The sequence below is a fragment of the Bufo bufo genome, chromosome 6, assembly GCF_905171765.1.
Source record: "Bufo bufo chromosome 6, aBufBuf1.1, whole genome shotgun sequence".
Classification (NCBI taxonomy): domain Eukaryota; kingdom Metazoa; phylum Chordata; class Amphibia; order Anura; family Bufonidae; genus Bufo; species Bufo bufo.
In genome coordinates, this window is record NC_053394.1 from 158,379,781 (window position 1) to 158,394,069 (window position 14,289).

The window sequence follows — 14,289 nt, forward strand, 5'->3', positions numbered from 1 at the left end:
CATTACCTTAACACGTCAGACAGCTCATCTAAGTACAGGTCACATAAGGAATGGCTGATCTAAATAATGCAGTAAAGGTCAAATACTACATCATTTGGCAGTGGTGACCACTCATAAAGGGAACATATTGATGAAGACAACCACCGGGATGTGTCTAAACTGTAGTCCTCCATGGTGACATATTCACTGTATATATGAAGGACACAGCAGAAATTTGTTATTAAAAGGGTTATCCGTCCCTCTAGTCGGGTCCTGAACCAGTTGGGAAAGGTAATGGTCTTTGGTTATTACCAAGAACCTGTTTCCTTTATGAGATATACAGGTTTCAGTTTCCCAGTCTATATCTGGGTAGTTGAATTACCCCATAATAACGACCTCATTATGATTTGCCGCCTCGTCTATCTCGTTTAGTAGTAGATTTTCTGTGGACTCTGGTATATTAGGTGGTTTATAGTAAACTCCTATTAGTAATTTATTATTGTTTTTAGCTCCATGTATTTCTGCCAACAGTGACTCCACATGTTCGTGTCCCTCACTTATATCTTCCCGGACTGTGGGTTTTAGACAGGACTTTACATAAAGGCAGACCCCTCCCCCTCTCCGGTTTTGGCGATCCTTTCTAAACAGACTGTAACCTTGTACATTAACTGCCCAGTCATAGCTATCATCCAGCCATGTCTCAGTTATACCAAAATGATAGCTTTCTTTTTATAGTTTGACTGCTTTTGCAGAAGAATTATTTTTTTTTTTTTTATGTTTCACCCTAATCTGAGAGCCATATCTTTCTTTTTTTCAAGCACATAGCTGTGTGAGGGCTTTTTTTTTTTTTCATAGGAAGATTTGTAGTTTTCATAGGTATCATTCTGGGATAAATATGACCTCCTGGTCACTTTTTTAAGGCTCATATACACACTGCAGAAAGTTTACACACGTAACTTGACACTTGGCATGTTAATTTCTGCTGAAGATTTCTGCCGAGAGCTCACCCCCTGCAAGGCGAAGTGTGAAATTTGTGACAAATGTGCAGTGCACTCACTGTGGTCTTACCCTTAAAAATGCAGAAACAAGCATATTTGTCTATTTTGTGCATTGAAATCCGCTGCATATATAGGTGAATAGGGCTATTCACATTATATATATATATACACTGCTCAAAAAAATAAAGGGAACACAAAAATAACACATCCTAGATCTGAGTGCATTAAATATTCTTCTGAAATACTTTGTTCTTTACATAGTTGAATGTGCTGACAACAAAATCACACAAAAATTTAAAAATGGAAATCAAATTTTTCAACCCATGGAGGTCTGGATTTGGAGTCACACTCAAAATTAAAGTGGAAAAACACACTACAGGCTGATCCAACTTTGATGTAATGTCCTTAAAACAAGTCAAAATGAGGCTCAGTAGTGTGTGTGGCCTCCCTGTGCCTGTATGACCTCCCTACAACGCCTGTGCATGCTCCTGATGAGGTGGCGGATGGTCTCCTGAGGGATCTCCTCCCAGACCTGGACTAAAGCATCTGCCAACTCCTGGACTGTCTGTGGTGCAACGTGACGTTGGTGGATAGAGCGAGACATGATGTCCCAGATGTGCTCAATTGGATTCAGGTCTGGGGAACGGGCGGGCCAGTCCATAGCATCAATGCCTTCGTCTTGCAGGAACTGCTGACACACTCCAGCCACATGAGGTCTAGCATTGTCTTGCATTAGGAGGAACCCAGGGCCAACCGCACCAGCATATGGTCTCACAAGGGGTCTGAGGATCTCATCTCGGTACCTAATGGCAGTCAGGCTACCTCTGGCGAGCACATGGAGGGCTGTGCGGCCCTCCAAAGAAATGCCACCCCACACCATTACTGACCCAATGCCAAACCGGTCATGCTGGAGGATGTTGTAGGCAGCAGAACGTTCTCCACGGCGTCTCCAGACTCTGTCACATGTGCTCAGTGTGAACCTGATTTCATCTGTGAAGAGCACAGGGCGCCAGTGGCGAATTTGCCAATCTTGGTGTTCTCTGGCAAATGCCAAACGTCCTGCACGGTGTTGGACTGTAAGCACAACCCCCACCTGTGGACGTCGGGCCCTCATAGAGTCTGTTTCTGACCGTTTGAGCAGACACATGCACATTTGTAGCCTGCTGGAGGTCATTTTGCAGTGCTCCTCCTGTTCCTCCTTGCACAAAGGTGGAGGTAGCGGTCCTGCTGCTGGGTTGTTTCCCTCCTACGGCCTCCTCCACGTCTCCTGATGTACTGGCCTGTCTCCTGGTAGCGCCTCCATGCTCTGGACACTACGCTGACAGACACAGCAAACCTTCTTGCCACAGCTCGCATTGATGTGCCATCCTGGATAAGCTGCACTACCTGAGCCACTTGTGTGGGTTGTAGACTCCGTCTCATGCTACCACTAGAGTGAAAGCACCGCCAGCATTCAAAAGTGACCAAAACATCAGCCAGGAAGCATAGGAACTGAGAAGTGGTCTGTGTTCACCACCTGCAGAACCACTCCTTTATTGGGGGTGTCTTGCTAATTGCCTATAATTTCCACCTGTTGTCTATCCCATTTGCATAACAGCATGTGAAATTGATTGTCACTCAGTGTTGCTTCCTAAGTGGACAGTTTGATTTCACAGAAGTATGATTGACTTGGAGTTACATTGTGTTGTTTAAGTGTTCCCTTTATTTTTTTGAGCAGTGTATATATATATATATATATATATAAAATTTTAGCATGTCCTAGTTTGTCCTAGCTTGACTCTGGATACGCCCATTATAGTCTATGGGAGTGCATTAAAAATGCAGGAAGGACACAAGTAAATCCGGATGAAATACAGAAGGTATGTCATCCAGAATCCATGTATATCCATGTATATTCCGAAGCGGTGTGAAAGTGGCCTTAACTGACTGCCACTTATCTCTCTTCTGGGAGCCGCAGCAAACTCATCAGGGAGTTATTTTGTACATGTGAAATCCAAATGGGTGAAAGGACCTTTGATGATGTCATGATCATGTGATCAGTCACATGTATAGGAAGAGGCAGGCCCCAGGTTGTGCTGCTGGAGGAGTTTCATGAGTTAATTCCTTGACTACTCTTTAGTTCATCCCTTCCACCCTCTCATGTGACTGGTCACATGACAGTGACATCATCACAGGTCCTGCAGTTACTAGGAGAGAGCAGCTACACATGAGATGCTGATTGGGGTATGTATGACTTGTAGACGTTGTTATACTGTACAGCAATAACACCGAAACCACTGACAGGTCAATTACGTTGATATCTATTCTTACATTGGCTGTCAGTCGTGTCTCTATGACGACAGGAGCTCCACTGCTCTTCTTTGCTGCATGCCTCAAGTCGCAGGTTAAGAACCCAGTGGGGCGCCACTGTCACGCCTAATCAGAGGATGCTCTCAATGATCAACAATCCAGCTTCCATGGTCCTTGACGTTCTCTAGTAAAGGGCGATTTCTCTCAATAGTATGTGCAAAACTGAACTCGTAGACTACAATGTCTCCACCATTTTCTATCTATCTGCAGTCCAGCTTGCTTCCTGCTGAAGTCTCCTCCACATCACAATGGTTCTCTCCTTGACTGACCCAATAGGGATCAACAAGGTCAGAATTACAATGACCAAGGATATCCTAGACCTCACCCTGGAGATCATCTACCTGCTGACCGGAGAGGTGAGGGACGCTGACCATTATGTCACATTACATCACTCCTCTCTCCATTAATATCACGTGGACATGACTGGAGAGGTAAGGGACTGTGGCTGTAAAAAATTATATTTCTCAATTTGTAGGACTGCACAGTAGTGAAAAAGACATCTAGTCAATGCGTGACCACCAGCAACTGCCCTCTTGTGTCAGGAGGATGGAGCAGGCCCCACAGCCCTGTCATGCAGTCTCCACCTAATACACTGGTCCATGAGAGAAGCAATGAGCAGAAGATCCTAGAAATCGCCAGCAAGATCATTGAGTTGCTGACTGGAGAGGTGAGCCCTGCTGGGACCTTATACAGTAATACAGGTGATAATGGGGCACATTTACTAAACCTGTGTAAACTTAGATTAGACAGTCTAAACGTTTGGTAGATTTATCAAAGTATGGTGCAGCTTTAGACACTTGTCTAACTTTGTACCATCAATTAGGAAGTTTACTTTACGCCAAGATTTTGGCACACAATTTTGCATCTTGGGGAGTGTGGCTTAAAGACACTTACTAACGACACTGAGGAGACTGAGCGGTAAATCTGCCCCAATGTGTCTGGATGGTTGATGACTGTGTCTTTGTATGTGTGTCAGGTTCCTGTAAGGTGTCAGGATGTCACCGTCTACTTCTCCATGGAGGAGTGGGAGTATTTAGAAGGACACAAGGATCTGTACAAGGAAGTTTTCATGGAGGACTACCAGCCCATCATATCACCAGGTAAGGCAAGAACCTCATAACCTTAGGCTACTTTCACATCTGCGTATTTAATTCAGGCTTTGAGATCCGGCTGAGAATCCCAAAACCTGAATTAAACAGATCCATTTCATTTAATACATGCGGATGACTCAGTTTCAGCCGGATCCGGTTGTATTAAATCAAGACGCAACAAACCGGATCTGGTAAGAAAATCATTGTAAGTCAATGGGCACCAGATCCAGTTTTTCCATGACGGATCCGGTTTGTTGCATTTTGCAAACCGGACACAAAAATGCTGCTTGCATCAGTTTTGTGCCAGGCAACAAAACACAGCTGAACTGATGCATCCTGATCATTTTTGTCCCCATTAACAATGAATAGGAACAGAACTGATCCGTTAAATTCAGGGTTTTTGATCCTTTGCCGGATCTCAAAACCTGAATTAAAAATGTAGATGTGAAAGTAGTAGTCATAGAGTTATCATAGTGTTGTAAAAGGCATAATTTTAAAGTGTAACTGTCATGTTTTCATAAAAAAAAAAAAAAAAATTTAGCATATGTTACTGCTGCAGCAGCATTATGCATAAAGCAATCTTTAATTTCTTCACATACCACTTTTTTTTCCTTGAGCTTTTCCCGTAGTTACGGCTGTTCTGTACCCTGCATTATGAAAATCTTCTCAAGATGGTTCCTCTGCCAGTTTTTTGAGGCCAAAACTGCGTTCCCTCACTTCACTTATACAGTCAGGTCCATAAATATTGGGACAACGACACAATTCTAACATTTTTGGCTCTATAGACCGCCACAATGGATTTGAAATCAGGTGAACGGTGTAGGAATTACAACAGTTTGCATATGTGCCTCCCACTTGTTAAGGGGCCAAAAGTAATGGGACAATTGGCTTCTCAGCTGTTCGAGGGCCAGGTGTGTGTTATTCCCTCTTTATCCCAATTACAATGAGCAGATAAAAGGTCCAGAGTTAATTTCAAGTGTGCTATTTGCATTTGGAATCTGCTGCTGTCAACTCTCAAGATGAGATCCAAAGAGCTGTCACTATCAGTGAAGCAAGCCATCATTAGGCTGAAAAAAACCAAAACAAACTCATCAGAGAGATAGCAAAACATTAGGAGTGGACAAAACAACTGTTTGAAACATTCTTAAAAAGAAGGAATGCACCGGTGAGCTGAGCAACACCAAAAGACCCGGAAGACCACGGAAAACAACTGTGGTGGATGACCGAAGAATTATTTCCCTGGTGAAGAAAACACCCTTCACAACAGTTGGCCAGATCAAGAACACTTTCCCGGAGGTAGGTGTATGTGTGTCAAAGTCAACAATCAAGAGAAGACTTCACCAGAGAGAATACAGAGGGTTCACCACAAGATGTAAACTATTGGTGAGCCTCAAAAACAGGAAGGCCAGATTAGAGTTTGCCAAACGACATCTAAAAAAAACACATTTCTGGAACAACATCCTATGGACAGATGAGACCAAGATCAACTTGTACCAGAGTGATGGGAAGAGAAGAGTATGGAGAAGGAAAGGAACTGCTCATGATCCTAAGCATACCACCTCATCAGTGAAGCATGGTGGTAGTAGTGTCATGGCGTGGGCATGTATGGCTGCCAATGGAACTGGTTCTCTTGTATTTATTGATGATGTGACTGCTGACAAAAGCAGCAGGATGAATTCTGAAGTGTTTCAGGCAATACTATCTGCTCATATTCAGCCAAATGCTTCAGAAGTCATTGGACGGCGCTTCACAGTGCAGATGGACAATGACCCAAAGCATACTGCAAAAGCAACCAAAGCGTTTTTTAAGGGAAAGAAGTGGAATGTTATGCAATGGCCAAGTCAATCACCTGACCTGAATCCGATTGAGCATGCATTTCACTTGCTGAAGACAAAACTGAAGGGAAAATGCCCCAAGAATAAGCAGGAACTGAAGACAGTTGCAGTAGAGGCCTGGCAGAGCATCATCAGGGATGAAACCCAGCGTCTGGTGATGTCTATGCGTTCCAGACTTCAGGCTGTAATTGACTGCAAAGGATTTGCAACCAAGTATTAAAAAGTAAGTTTGATTTATGATTATTATTCAGTCCCATTACTTTTGGCCCCTTAACAAGTAGGAGGCACATATGCAACCTGTTGTAATTCCTACACCGTTCACCTGATTTGGATGTAAATACCCTCAAATTAAAGCTGACAGTCTGCAGTTAAAGCACATCTTGTTCATTTCATTTCAAATCCCTTGTGGTGGTCTATAGAGCCAAAAATTGTAGAATTGTGTCGATGTCCCAATATTTATGGACCTGACTGTACATTTGCTTAAACCAGCGGCTCCCTGCCGGCCAATCAGATTGGATTCCTATGAGACACGCCTCTTCACTCTGAAGCCTGATGCAGGCATGCAGTGAGAAGGACCGCCCCTCTGTGTTCTGTATACACTGAAGACCTAGCAATGCTCTCTTAAGGGACCAATTGAAAGGCATAGGGGACATTAATGAAAGTTGTTATTATAAGGTGATTACAGATCTTTTCACAATCATTGACAGACTAACTCAGGTATACATGCCTAGCTGTAATAAACTAGCAAATAACAAAAAATATGACAGTTACACTTTTTAAGTGTCAGTGAAAAACTGTGCGAACAGTATCAAAATAGGCTTCAAGAATTACTCTTACGCCACTTCATTACTGAACCATATTATCATCACATGCCTTTGTCTTGACCCTGTTAAACATTTGATATTGTTGTAAAAATTGTGTAAAAAACACAGATTTTGTTTGTAATTTTTTTTTTTTTCCGCAATTTGTCTTTGGATTATTTTCTACAGCTAGTTTAAAGGACAACCGATGAGCAATGAGTATGACTTTGTTATTCTCCGGAGCAATGGGCTGACTTGCGGTTCTTCACCTTCTGCTGTCTCTTTCCTCCTCATTTATGCCTGCATCTTTACTGTATATCAAATAAGTTGTGCACATATACTCTCCCACACATGGAGAGATCCCACTGAACAATGGTCGTGACAGCGATGCCCAGTGAGTATCATGCATGGCTCCCATTTGTCAGAATAAGACCCATGCATGATATTCGCTGGGTGTCTGACCGTTTCCTTGGCAACTGTCCCACCCAATATCTCTCTATGCTCCATGTCAGAAACATTATCCCAAAACTGTTGCAATATCACTTAGCTGATGGCATGTACATGTCTTCTGTAACCGACCATGCTATTCAATGTTCCTTTGCAAAGCACTTATGACATTTGATGGCAATAGAGAGAGTTCCCCCTTTCAGGACCATCCTCTAATAGCCAGAATTGAGAACCTGCACAGAGGGACCAGACTATTTACTCTACCATTTTTTGAAAAGCCATCTGTGAGCAGATTTGTACCTATGGAACTGTCTAACTGTCTGTTGCATGTGTGCTTGGCAGCTGAAGGCAGTGAACGTCATCATTCCTGGCGCTGTCAATCAAAGTGCAGAGGAGCCGCAGTAGTAGAGAAAACGGAGTCTCTAGGAGTAATGGCAATGCTCCCGTTGTTCCTACATTTGCATATATTGAAACTTCATTTTTCTCAGCAATGCAGACACATATGAACATAGATTAACACAGATGCCTTCAGCTGCCAAGCGCACATGCAACAGGTCAGCCAGTTTCATAGGTACAAATCTGCTGACAGATGCCCTTTAATCTCCAGTTTTGGACCATGATAATGCAGGGAGCTATTTGATCTCACTCTTTCAGACAGCAGTTTCCTTTCTATAATGCCTTACTGTAGGCCAAAAATATGTTTGTTCCAAATTCATTTCTTGATTATGCTGCAAAAGTTGTCCTAACTGAACATCCTCTTCTCAAAAGCAAACTTCTTCAGTGATTATCTGTCTCCACAGATTTCTTAAACCCCTGCAGAACAGCTGATTTTGAGGAGAAATCTGCATTTCAAAACTTGCATATTAAGGCCTCTTTCACACGACCGTATGGCTTTTTCAGTGTTTTGCGGGCCGTTTTTTCAGTTTCGGTTGCTCCGTTTTTTGTTTCAGTTCCGTTTTTCTGTATGGCCTATACAGTAATTACATAGAAAAAATTGGGCTGGGCATAACATTTTCAATAGATGGTTCCGCAAAAAACGGAACGGATACGGAAGACATACGGATGCATTTCCGTATGTGTTCCGTTTTATTTGCAGACCCATTGACTTGAATGGAGCCACGGACCGTGATTTGCGGACAAGACTCAAAATCTAGCGGAACAGAATTGCGGACATACAGAAACGGATTGCTCACGGAGTACATTCCGTTTTTTTTGCGGACCCATTGAAGTGAATGGTTCCGTATACAGACCGTATATGGAACGCAATAAACGGCCCGTATACGGAACGCAAAAAAACGTTCGTGTGAACGAGCCCTAAGATTTATAGAAGTGCCATATCCCAACATTTTTTTATTAAATTTTTTTTAATCTTTTTTGTTTTTGCCAGTAGATGACTATAAGAAAAGCCCCGAGGGACATTTATTTTTATCTTCAGATTTTGAAGACAACAAGAATAATATCACTCAGGATTCATCTGAAGAAAATCTCATTACCCCAAATATCTGTTCACAACTTCGAAGCAGACTTCCACCATCTAATCCATCTAATGAGAAACAATCTTCTAATCACTCAAAAGCACAAAGTGAAAATTATCGAGAGGGTGAAATGTTTCAGTCTCCTGAAAGTGAGCTCAGCCAGTCATCATACATGGAAGAATGGCCAATGATGTATTCAGAAAATGGAGAATGTTTAAAACAAAACACCAGGAGTGTGAATTTGTTTTTGTGTACAGAATGTGGGAAATGTTTTAATCAAAAAACTGTTCTCAGTGAACATGAAGGAATCGACACTGAGGAAAAGCCACATTCATGTTCAGAATGTGGAAAACATTTCACTCAAAAAACAGGTCTTGTTGAACATCTGCGAAGTCACACGGGAGAGAGGCCATTTCCATGTTCAGAATGTGGGAAATGTTTTTCCCGGAAGTCACTCCTTATTCGGCACCATAAAAGTCACACAGGAGAGAAATTGTTTCAATGCTCAGAATGTGGCAAATGTTTTGTCTACAAATCTGATCTTTTTAAACATCAGAAACGTCACACAGGGGAGAAGCCATTTTCATGTTCTGAATGTGGAAAAAGTTTTTTCCAGAAATCAGACCTTGTTAGACATCAGAAAGTTCACACTGAAGAGAAGCTGTTTTCATACAAATATGGGATAGTTTTCACCAAGGACCCAGATCTTCTTGAATATCAGACCAATGACACAGGAGATAATCTGTTTTCATGTCCAGAATGTGAAAAATGCTTTAGCAGGAAATCAGAGTTTAATAGACATTGGAAAATTCACACGGGGGCAAAGACGTATCCATGTTCAGAATGTGGGAAGTGTTTTTTTCATAAATCAGATGTTTCAAGACATCAGAAAAGTCACACAGGAGAGAGGTCGTTTTCATGTCAAGAATGTGGGAAATGTTATATCCATAAAACAGGTCTTGTAGAACATCTTAGGACTCACACTGGAGAGAATCTCTTTCCTTGTTCCGAATGTGGAAAATGTTTTACCAACAAATCAGCTCTTGCCCGTCATTTGAAAGTTCACACAGGAGAGAAGCCGTTTGCATGTTCTGAATGTGGGAAATGTTTTACCCATAAATCAGGACTTGTTGACCATCAGAGAATTCACACTGGAGAGAGGCCATTTCTCTGTTCAGAATGCGGGAAATGCTTTAGCACTAGATCAGATCTTACTAGGCATCAGAAAATTCACACAGGAGAGAAGCTGCTCACGTGATCAGATGGGATTCTATAGGCAATGCTGATACTTTTTGTTACAAAGTGCAAAACTTGAACAGAGTTGTTACCTATAAACATCCCTCTATGCATCCAACTCAGAAACCTACAGGGTCAAGATATTATTAACCAGCTTTGATCATACACATTAGGCTCTGTGGTAGGAATACAGGAATCTTACCATTATTCTAACAATGTTGGCTTGATAATATTTCCATTCAAATTTGTTCATGCCTTCCTAATATTATTAAAATATATAAAGATTTATTTTTATTAAATTCAACTTTGATTGGGAAAGTGAAGTATCAAATGACTGCACAGCTAGATTCCCAGCGTTATGTCTGTTGATGCGATCTTTATTGTGAAAATTTGACAATTTTGGTTAAAAGGCTTGTTCTGGATAAAAGACTATGGCTTCTGTCTTCACAAAATAGTGCTACAGCTGGCTAGTGTGCTTATTGAAGGTATATGGATTCTGTCAGCAGTTCTGAGCCTTCAAAACTGCTGACAGCACTATATAGGGGACAGAGAGCAAGGTAAACATACTTGACTGATGGTTATGCAGTATACATGACAGAGGAAGCAAAGTTTTAATCCTTCCAGATCAGCAAGTGCTTACAAGGCGGTTCCTTCATGTTCAATGTCCTGGGCTGTCTTCACTGAATACCTCCCAGCCCGCCTACTTTTCTCTGAGCAGGGGCGTAGCTATAAGGGAAGCGGCTGCTTTGAGGCCCGAACAGCTAGACGGAGGACTAAAAGATTTTATTGTCAGGGCCCCCTCAACACAATTAGACAATGACACGATATACAATGATACTGCAGGAAACGGAAAGAGAGGCTGCCGGGCCTCGTCTGAGAGAGCGATAGTCACTAGTCACAGGAGTGGGGGTTGCACGGGTGAGGGGTATGTGAAAAAGTAGTTTGGGGAAGGGGGGGCATTAAAAAATTTGCTGTGGGGCCCAGTCATGTCTAGTTATGCCACAGGCTCTGAGTGATATATCTAGCTGCCTCCTCATTAGACAATAATTCACTTGGATTCTGGTTGGATGGTTGATCCAAGAAAACGAAGAAGAAATGAAAAAAAGAACATATATTTTAGAGTAGGGGAGAGGGGAATACAAGATAGGGAGGAATCTTTTCACAAAATACTACCCCAGAAGCTGTCAGTTACTATGGTGGTTTGTTACAATGGCATTTCTTGGACATCACTGTCCACTGCGCACAGGCACCAGCTTCCTGTGTGTGAATTAGGGCCACTGTGCTTTGTATCTCTACTCAGCTGCAGTACTGCAAGGGTTAATCTCCTGCTCTGTGAGCTGCTGCATGGCTGTGTACAATTGCTAATTAGCTGCTCCTATATATGGCTGTTTCTGCTATTATGACCATGCCTAATGGTTTGCTGACTCCACCTACTTGTCTTGGCCATGTCTTCTACCAGTATTGCTCTGCCTACAACATGGGGCCATTTCTACGTTTTTTCCAGGGCCACGTTGAGTTCCCAACCTGTCCCTGACATCCACAACTTTTCAACTTGGTAAATCTGTACTCTCGCAAGGCTAAGAACAATCTTGTGGCCTAGTTTTCTCTTTATTTTTACACATCCATATAAGGGTAGCATGATCACCCCTCAATACGTCACCAGCTCAATACAATAAAAAAGTTATAGGTTTTATTATAAAAAGTTATAGGTTTTAGTGCAGTTTTTCTGGCTCTTTAAGGGAGGGGAGGTTCCTTCATTTTCCCCTGGGATTCTCCTATTGGATGGATTTAGGTCCACTCACTTGGTGAGAGGAGGTCGGAGGTAGCACATCTGTCAGATCTCCCGATGCCAGAAGAGGGTCCCAAGAGGTTCCATGTGTTGTTTTGTAGTCAGATCCTATCAGAGAAAAAAAATCCAAATAAGAAACAGAATGTACAAAAAAACAATGAGAGAGACAAGATGAAAGAAGTGGCCAAACTTACCAGATCTGCTGCTCTGCTCATCAGAGTCTTCATTCATGGGAATTTCACATGGTTTGGATGGTAAAAAACCATCTTTAGATGTTAAATTGGCCTCAAACGGCTGAGGAGCAGGTGGTAAATGGGCCCCAAGAGGCAGATAATATTAAGACGGCTGAGGTGCGAAGAAGACTTGTTGAGCTCATTGGGGGACTGAGGTAAGGTGACTACAAGGTTTATTTTTGTCTTCTTCTCGCAATTGTCTGAGGGGCAGGAGTGGGAATTATTATTTATTCGTGAGGCATTATTATCTTTCAGACGCAAAATAGGGCCTTATTATTAATTCAGGGGGTACAAGGGGCATTGTTATGTATTAAGGGACACAAAGGACGTTACTATTTTAAGGCCTCAATGGGGCATTTTTCAGGTGGCAATATTAGTTATTAAGGAGGCAATAGGGATGGATGGGGCAGCAACAGGCACAGAATTGGGGTATCTGTATGAGTTTTTGTTGGTTGGAAAAAGACAGGGGGGACCCAAAGTTGTCTCTGTTGCAAACTCTACAGACACAAGTCTTGACTGGAAGAAGTCATCGTAGTGGTCTGTGCCGAATGTAAAAGATGGGAAAGTGATTGTAATCAAAGACATCACTGTGTAGTGGTCATGGTGCGCCATTACCTAGGTTGACGGACCACCCAGGTGACAGATATGTTCCACCCATGCTTACCCCCTAACTACACCTTTGGGTCACGCTACTGATTGACAATCAGAATTTCTAGCTAACAGTGTTTCTACATTAGAAAGAAGTGTGACCATACCACAAATTTAATCAAATTAGTTAAGAACCCCCCCCCCCCCCCAAAAAAAAACTAAAGTTTAGTCTTACCGGTAAACGGTTTTCCAGGAGTCCGACATGACAGTACCCACTGGAGGATGTCCTATTGGATATCTGTAGGGACAGGAAGCGTGAAAAGGTTAAAAGGCCCCTCCCCTACCCTCCCACCAGTGTTCTTTCCAATTACTACACCAGATAGGATCCAAACCATTTATTGAACTTCCATGTTAATCTCACATTGGAAAGGTAATTAAGGACCCTGGCAATAATCGAAAAGAAATATGGGGGGGGGAAATAACGGGTACTGTCATGTCGGACTCCTGGAAAACCGTTTACCGGTAAGACTAAACTTTAGTTTCCAGGACGTCCCTCCATGACAGTACCCACTGGAGAACTACCAGCTAAATAACTAGGGGGGGACCACAGCCTGAAGGACCTTACGACCGAACGCTAGGTCCTGGTTGGCCAGAGAATCTAGTCTATAATGCTTAACAAATGTAGAGAAACTGGACCAGGTAGCGGCCCTGCAAATCTGCTCCACTGAAGCATCTGCTTTTTCTGCCCATGACGATGCCACTGCTCTGGTGGAGTGGGCTCTTATAGATAAAGGGCAAGTAAGTCCCTTCTGTATGTAAGCCTCTCGAATCAAGTCTCTGATCCAACGGGCTAGAGTCTGTTTCGAGGCCTTGCTGCCTCTGTTCCTTCCACCAAATGAAACAAAGAGGTTCTGAGATTTTCTCCACGGCGCCGTCCTCTGAAGGTAAGCGAGAATGGATCTTCTTACGTCCAGGCAGTGGAATCTTTCTTCCTTCGCATTCTTGGGGGAGGCACAAAAGGAGGGAAGGATTATTTCCTGGTTCCTGTGAAACGGAGATACCACCTTTGGTAAAAAGGACTGATCTAATTTTAAAATGACTCGGTCATCCAGAATCTTCAAGAATGGTTCCCTGATGGAGAGGGCCTGAATCTCACCAATTCTACGAACTGTGGTAATGGCTAGTAGAAAGACAGTTTTTAAGGAAAGTAATTTATCCGATAACTGGTCAATAGGTTCAAAGGGAGAACCACGAAGACCCTCTAAGACTATATTTAAGTCCCATGGGGGGACCGTCTGCCTAATAGTAGGTCTCAACCTGGAAATTGATTTAACAAATCTTCTAATCCACCTGTGGTCTGCCAGAGGGGTATCAAGAAAACTACTCAAAGCCGAAATCTGGACTTTAAGGGTACTGGGTTTTAGGCCCAAATCGAAACCTGCCTGTAAGAAGTCCAGAATGCAGCCTAT

General features: G+C 42.6%; 1 protein-coding gene across 2 annotated transcripts; it reads left to right on the forward strand.

Annotated features, from left to right (window-relative positions):
• The first annotated feature begins 3,146 nt into the window (after positions 1-3,146).
• LOC121005385 (gastrula zinc finger protein XlCGF26.1-like) lies at positions 3,147-10,452 on the forward strand. Of its 2 annotated transcripts, none has more exons than XM_040438105.1 (5): positions 3,147-3,200; positions 3,537-3,682; positions 3,802-3,993; positions 4,303-4,426; positions 8,887-10,452. In XM_040438105.1, exons 2-5 carry the CDS (start codon positions 3,575-3,577, stop codon positions 10,230-10,232), a joined length of 1,770 nt encoding a protein of 589 aa, XP_040294039.1. In that variant the 5' UTR covers positions 3,147-3,200; positions 3,537-3,574; the 3' UTR covers positions 10,233-10,452. The 2 variants fall into 2 exon arrangements, with proteins under 2 accessions (XP_040294039.1, XP_040294041.1); XM_040438107.1 differs by having other exon boundaries at positions 8,890-10,452.
• Positions 10,453-14,289: the final 3,837 nt, after the last annotated feature.

Bases quoted from the DNA above. Each gene is read 5' to 3' on its own strand.
- LOC121005385 (XM_040438105.1), top strand. From the start codon at position 3,575: ATGGTTCTCTCCTTGACTGACCCAATAGGGATCAACAAGGTCAGAATT. The intron at 3,994-4,302 runs GTGAGCCCTGCT...TATGTGTGTCAG, and splicing joins TTGAGTTGCTGACTGGAGAG to GTTCCTGTAAGGTGTCAGGA. The intron at 4,427-8,886 runs GTAAGGCAAGAA...TGTTTTTGCCAG, and splicing joins CCAGCCCATCATATCACCAG to TAGATGACTATAAGAAAAGC.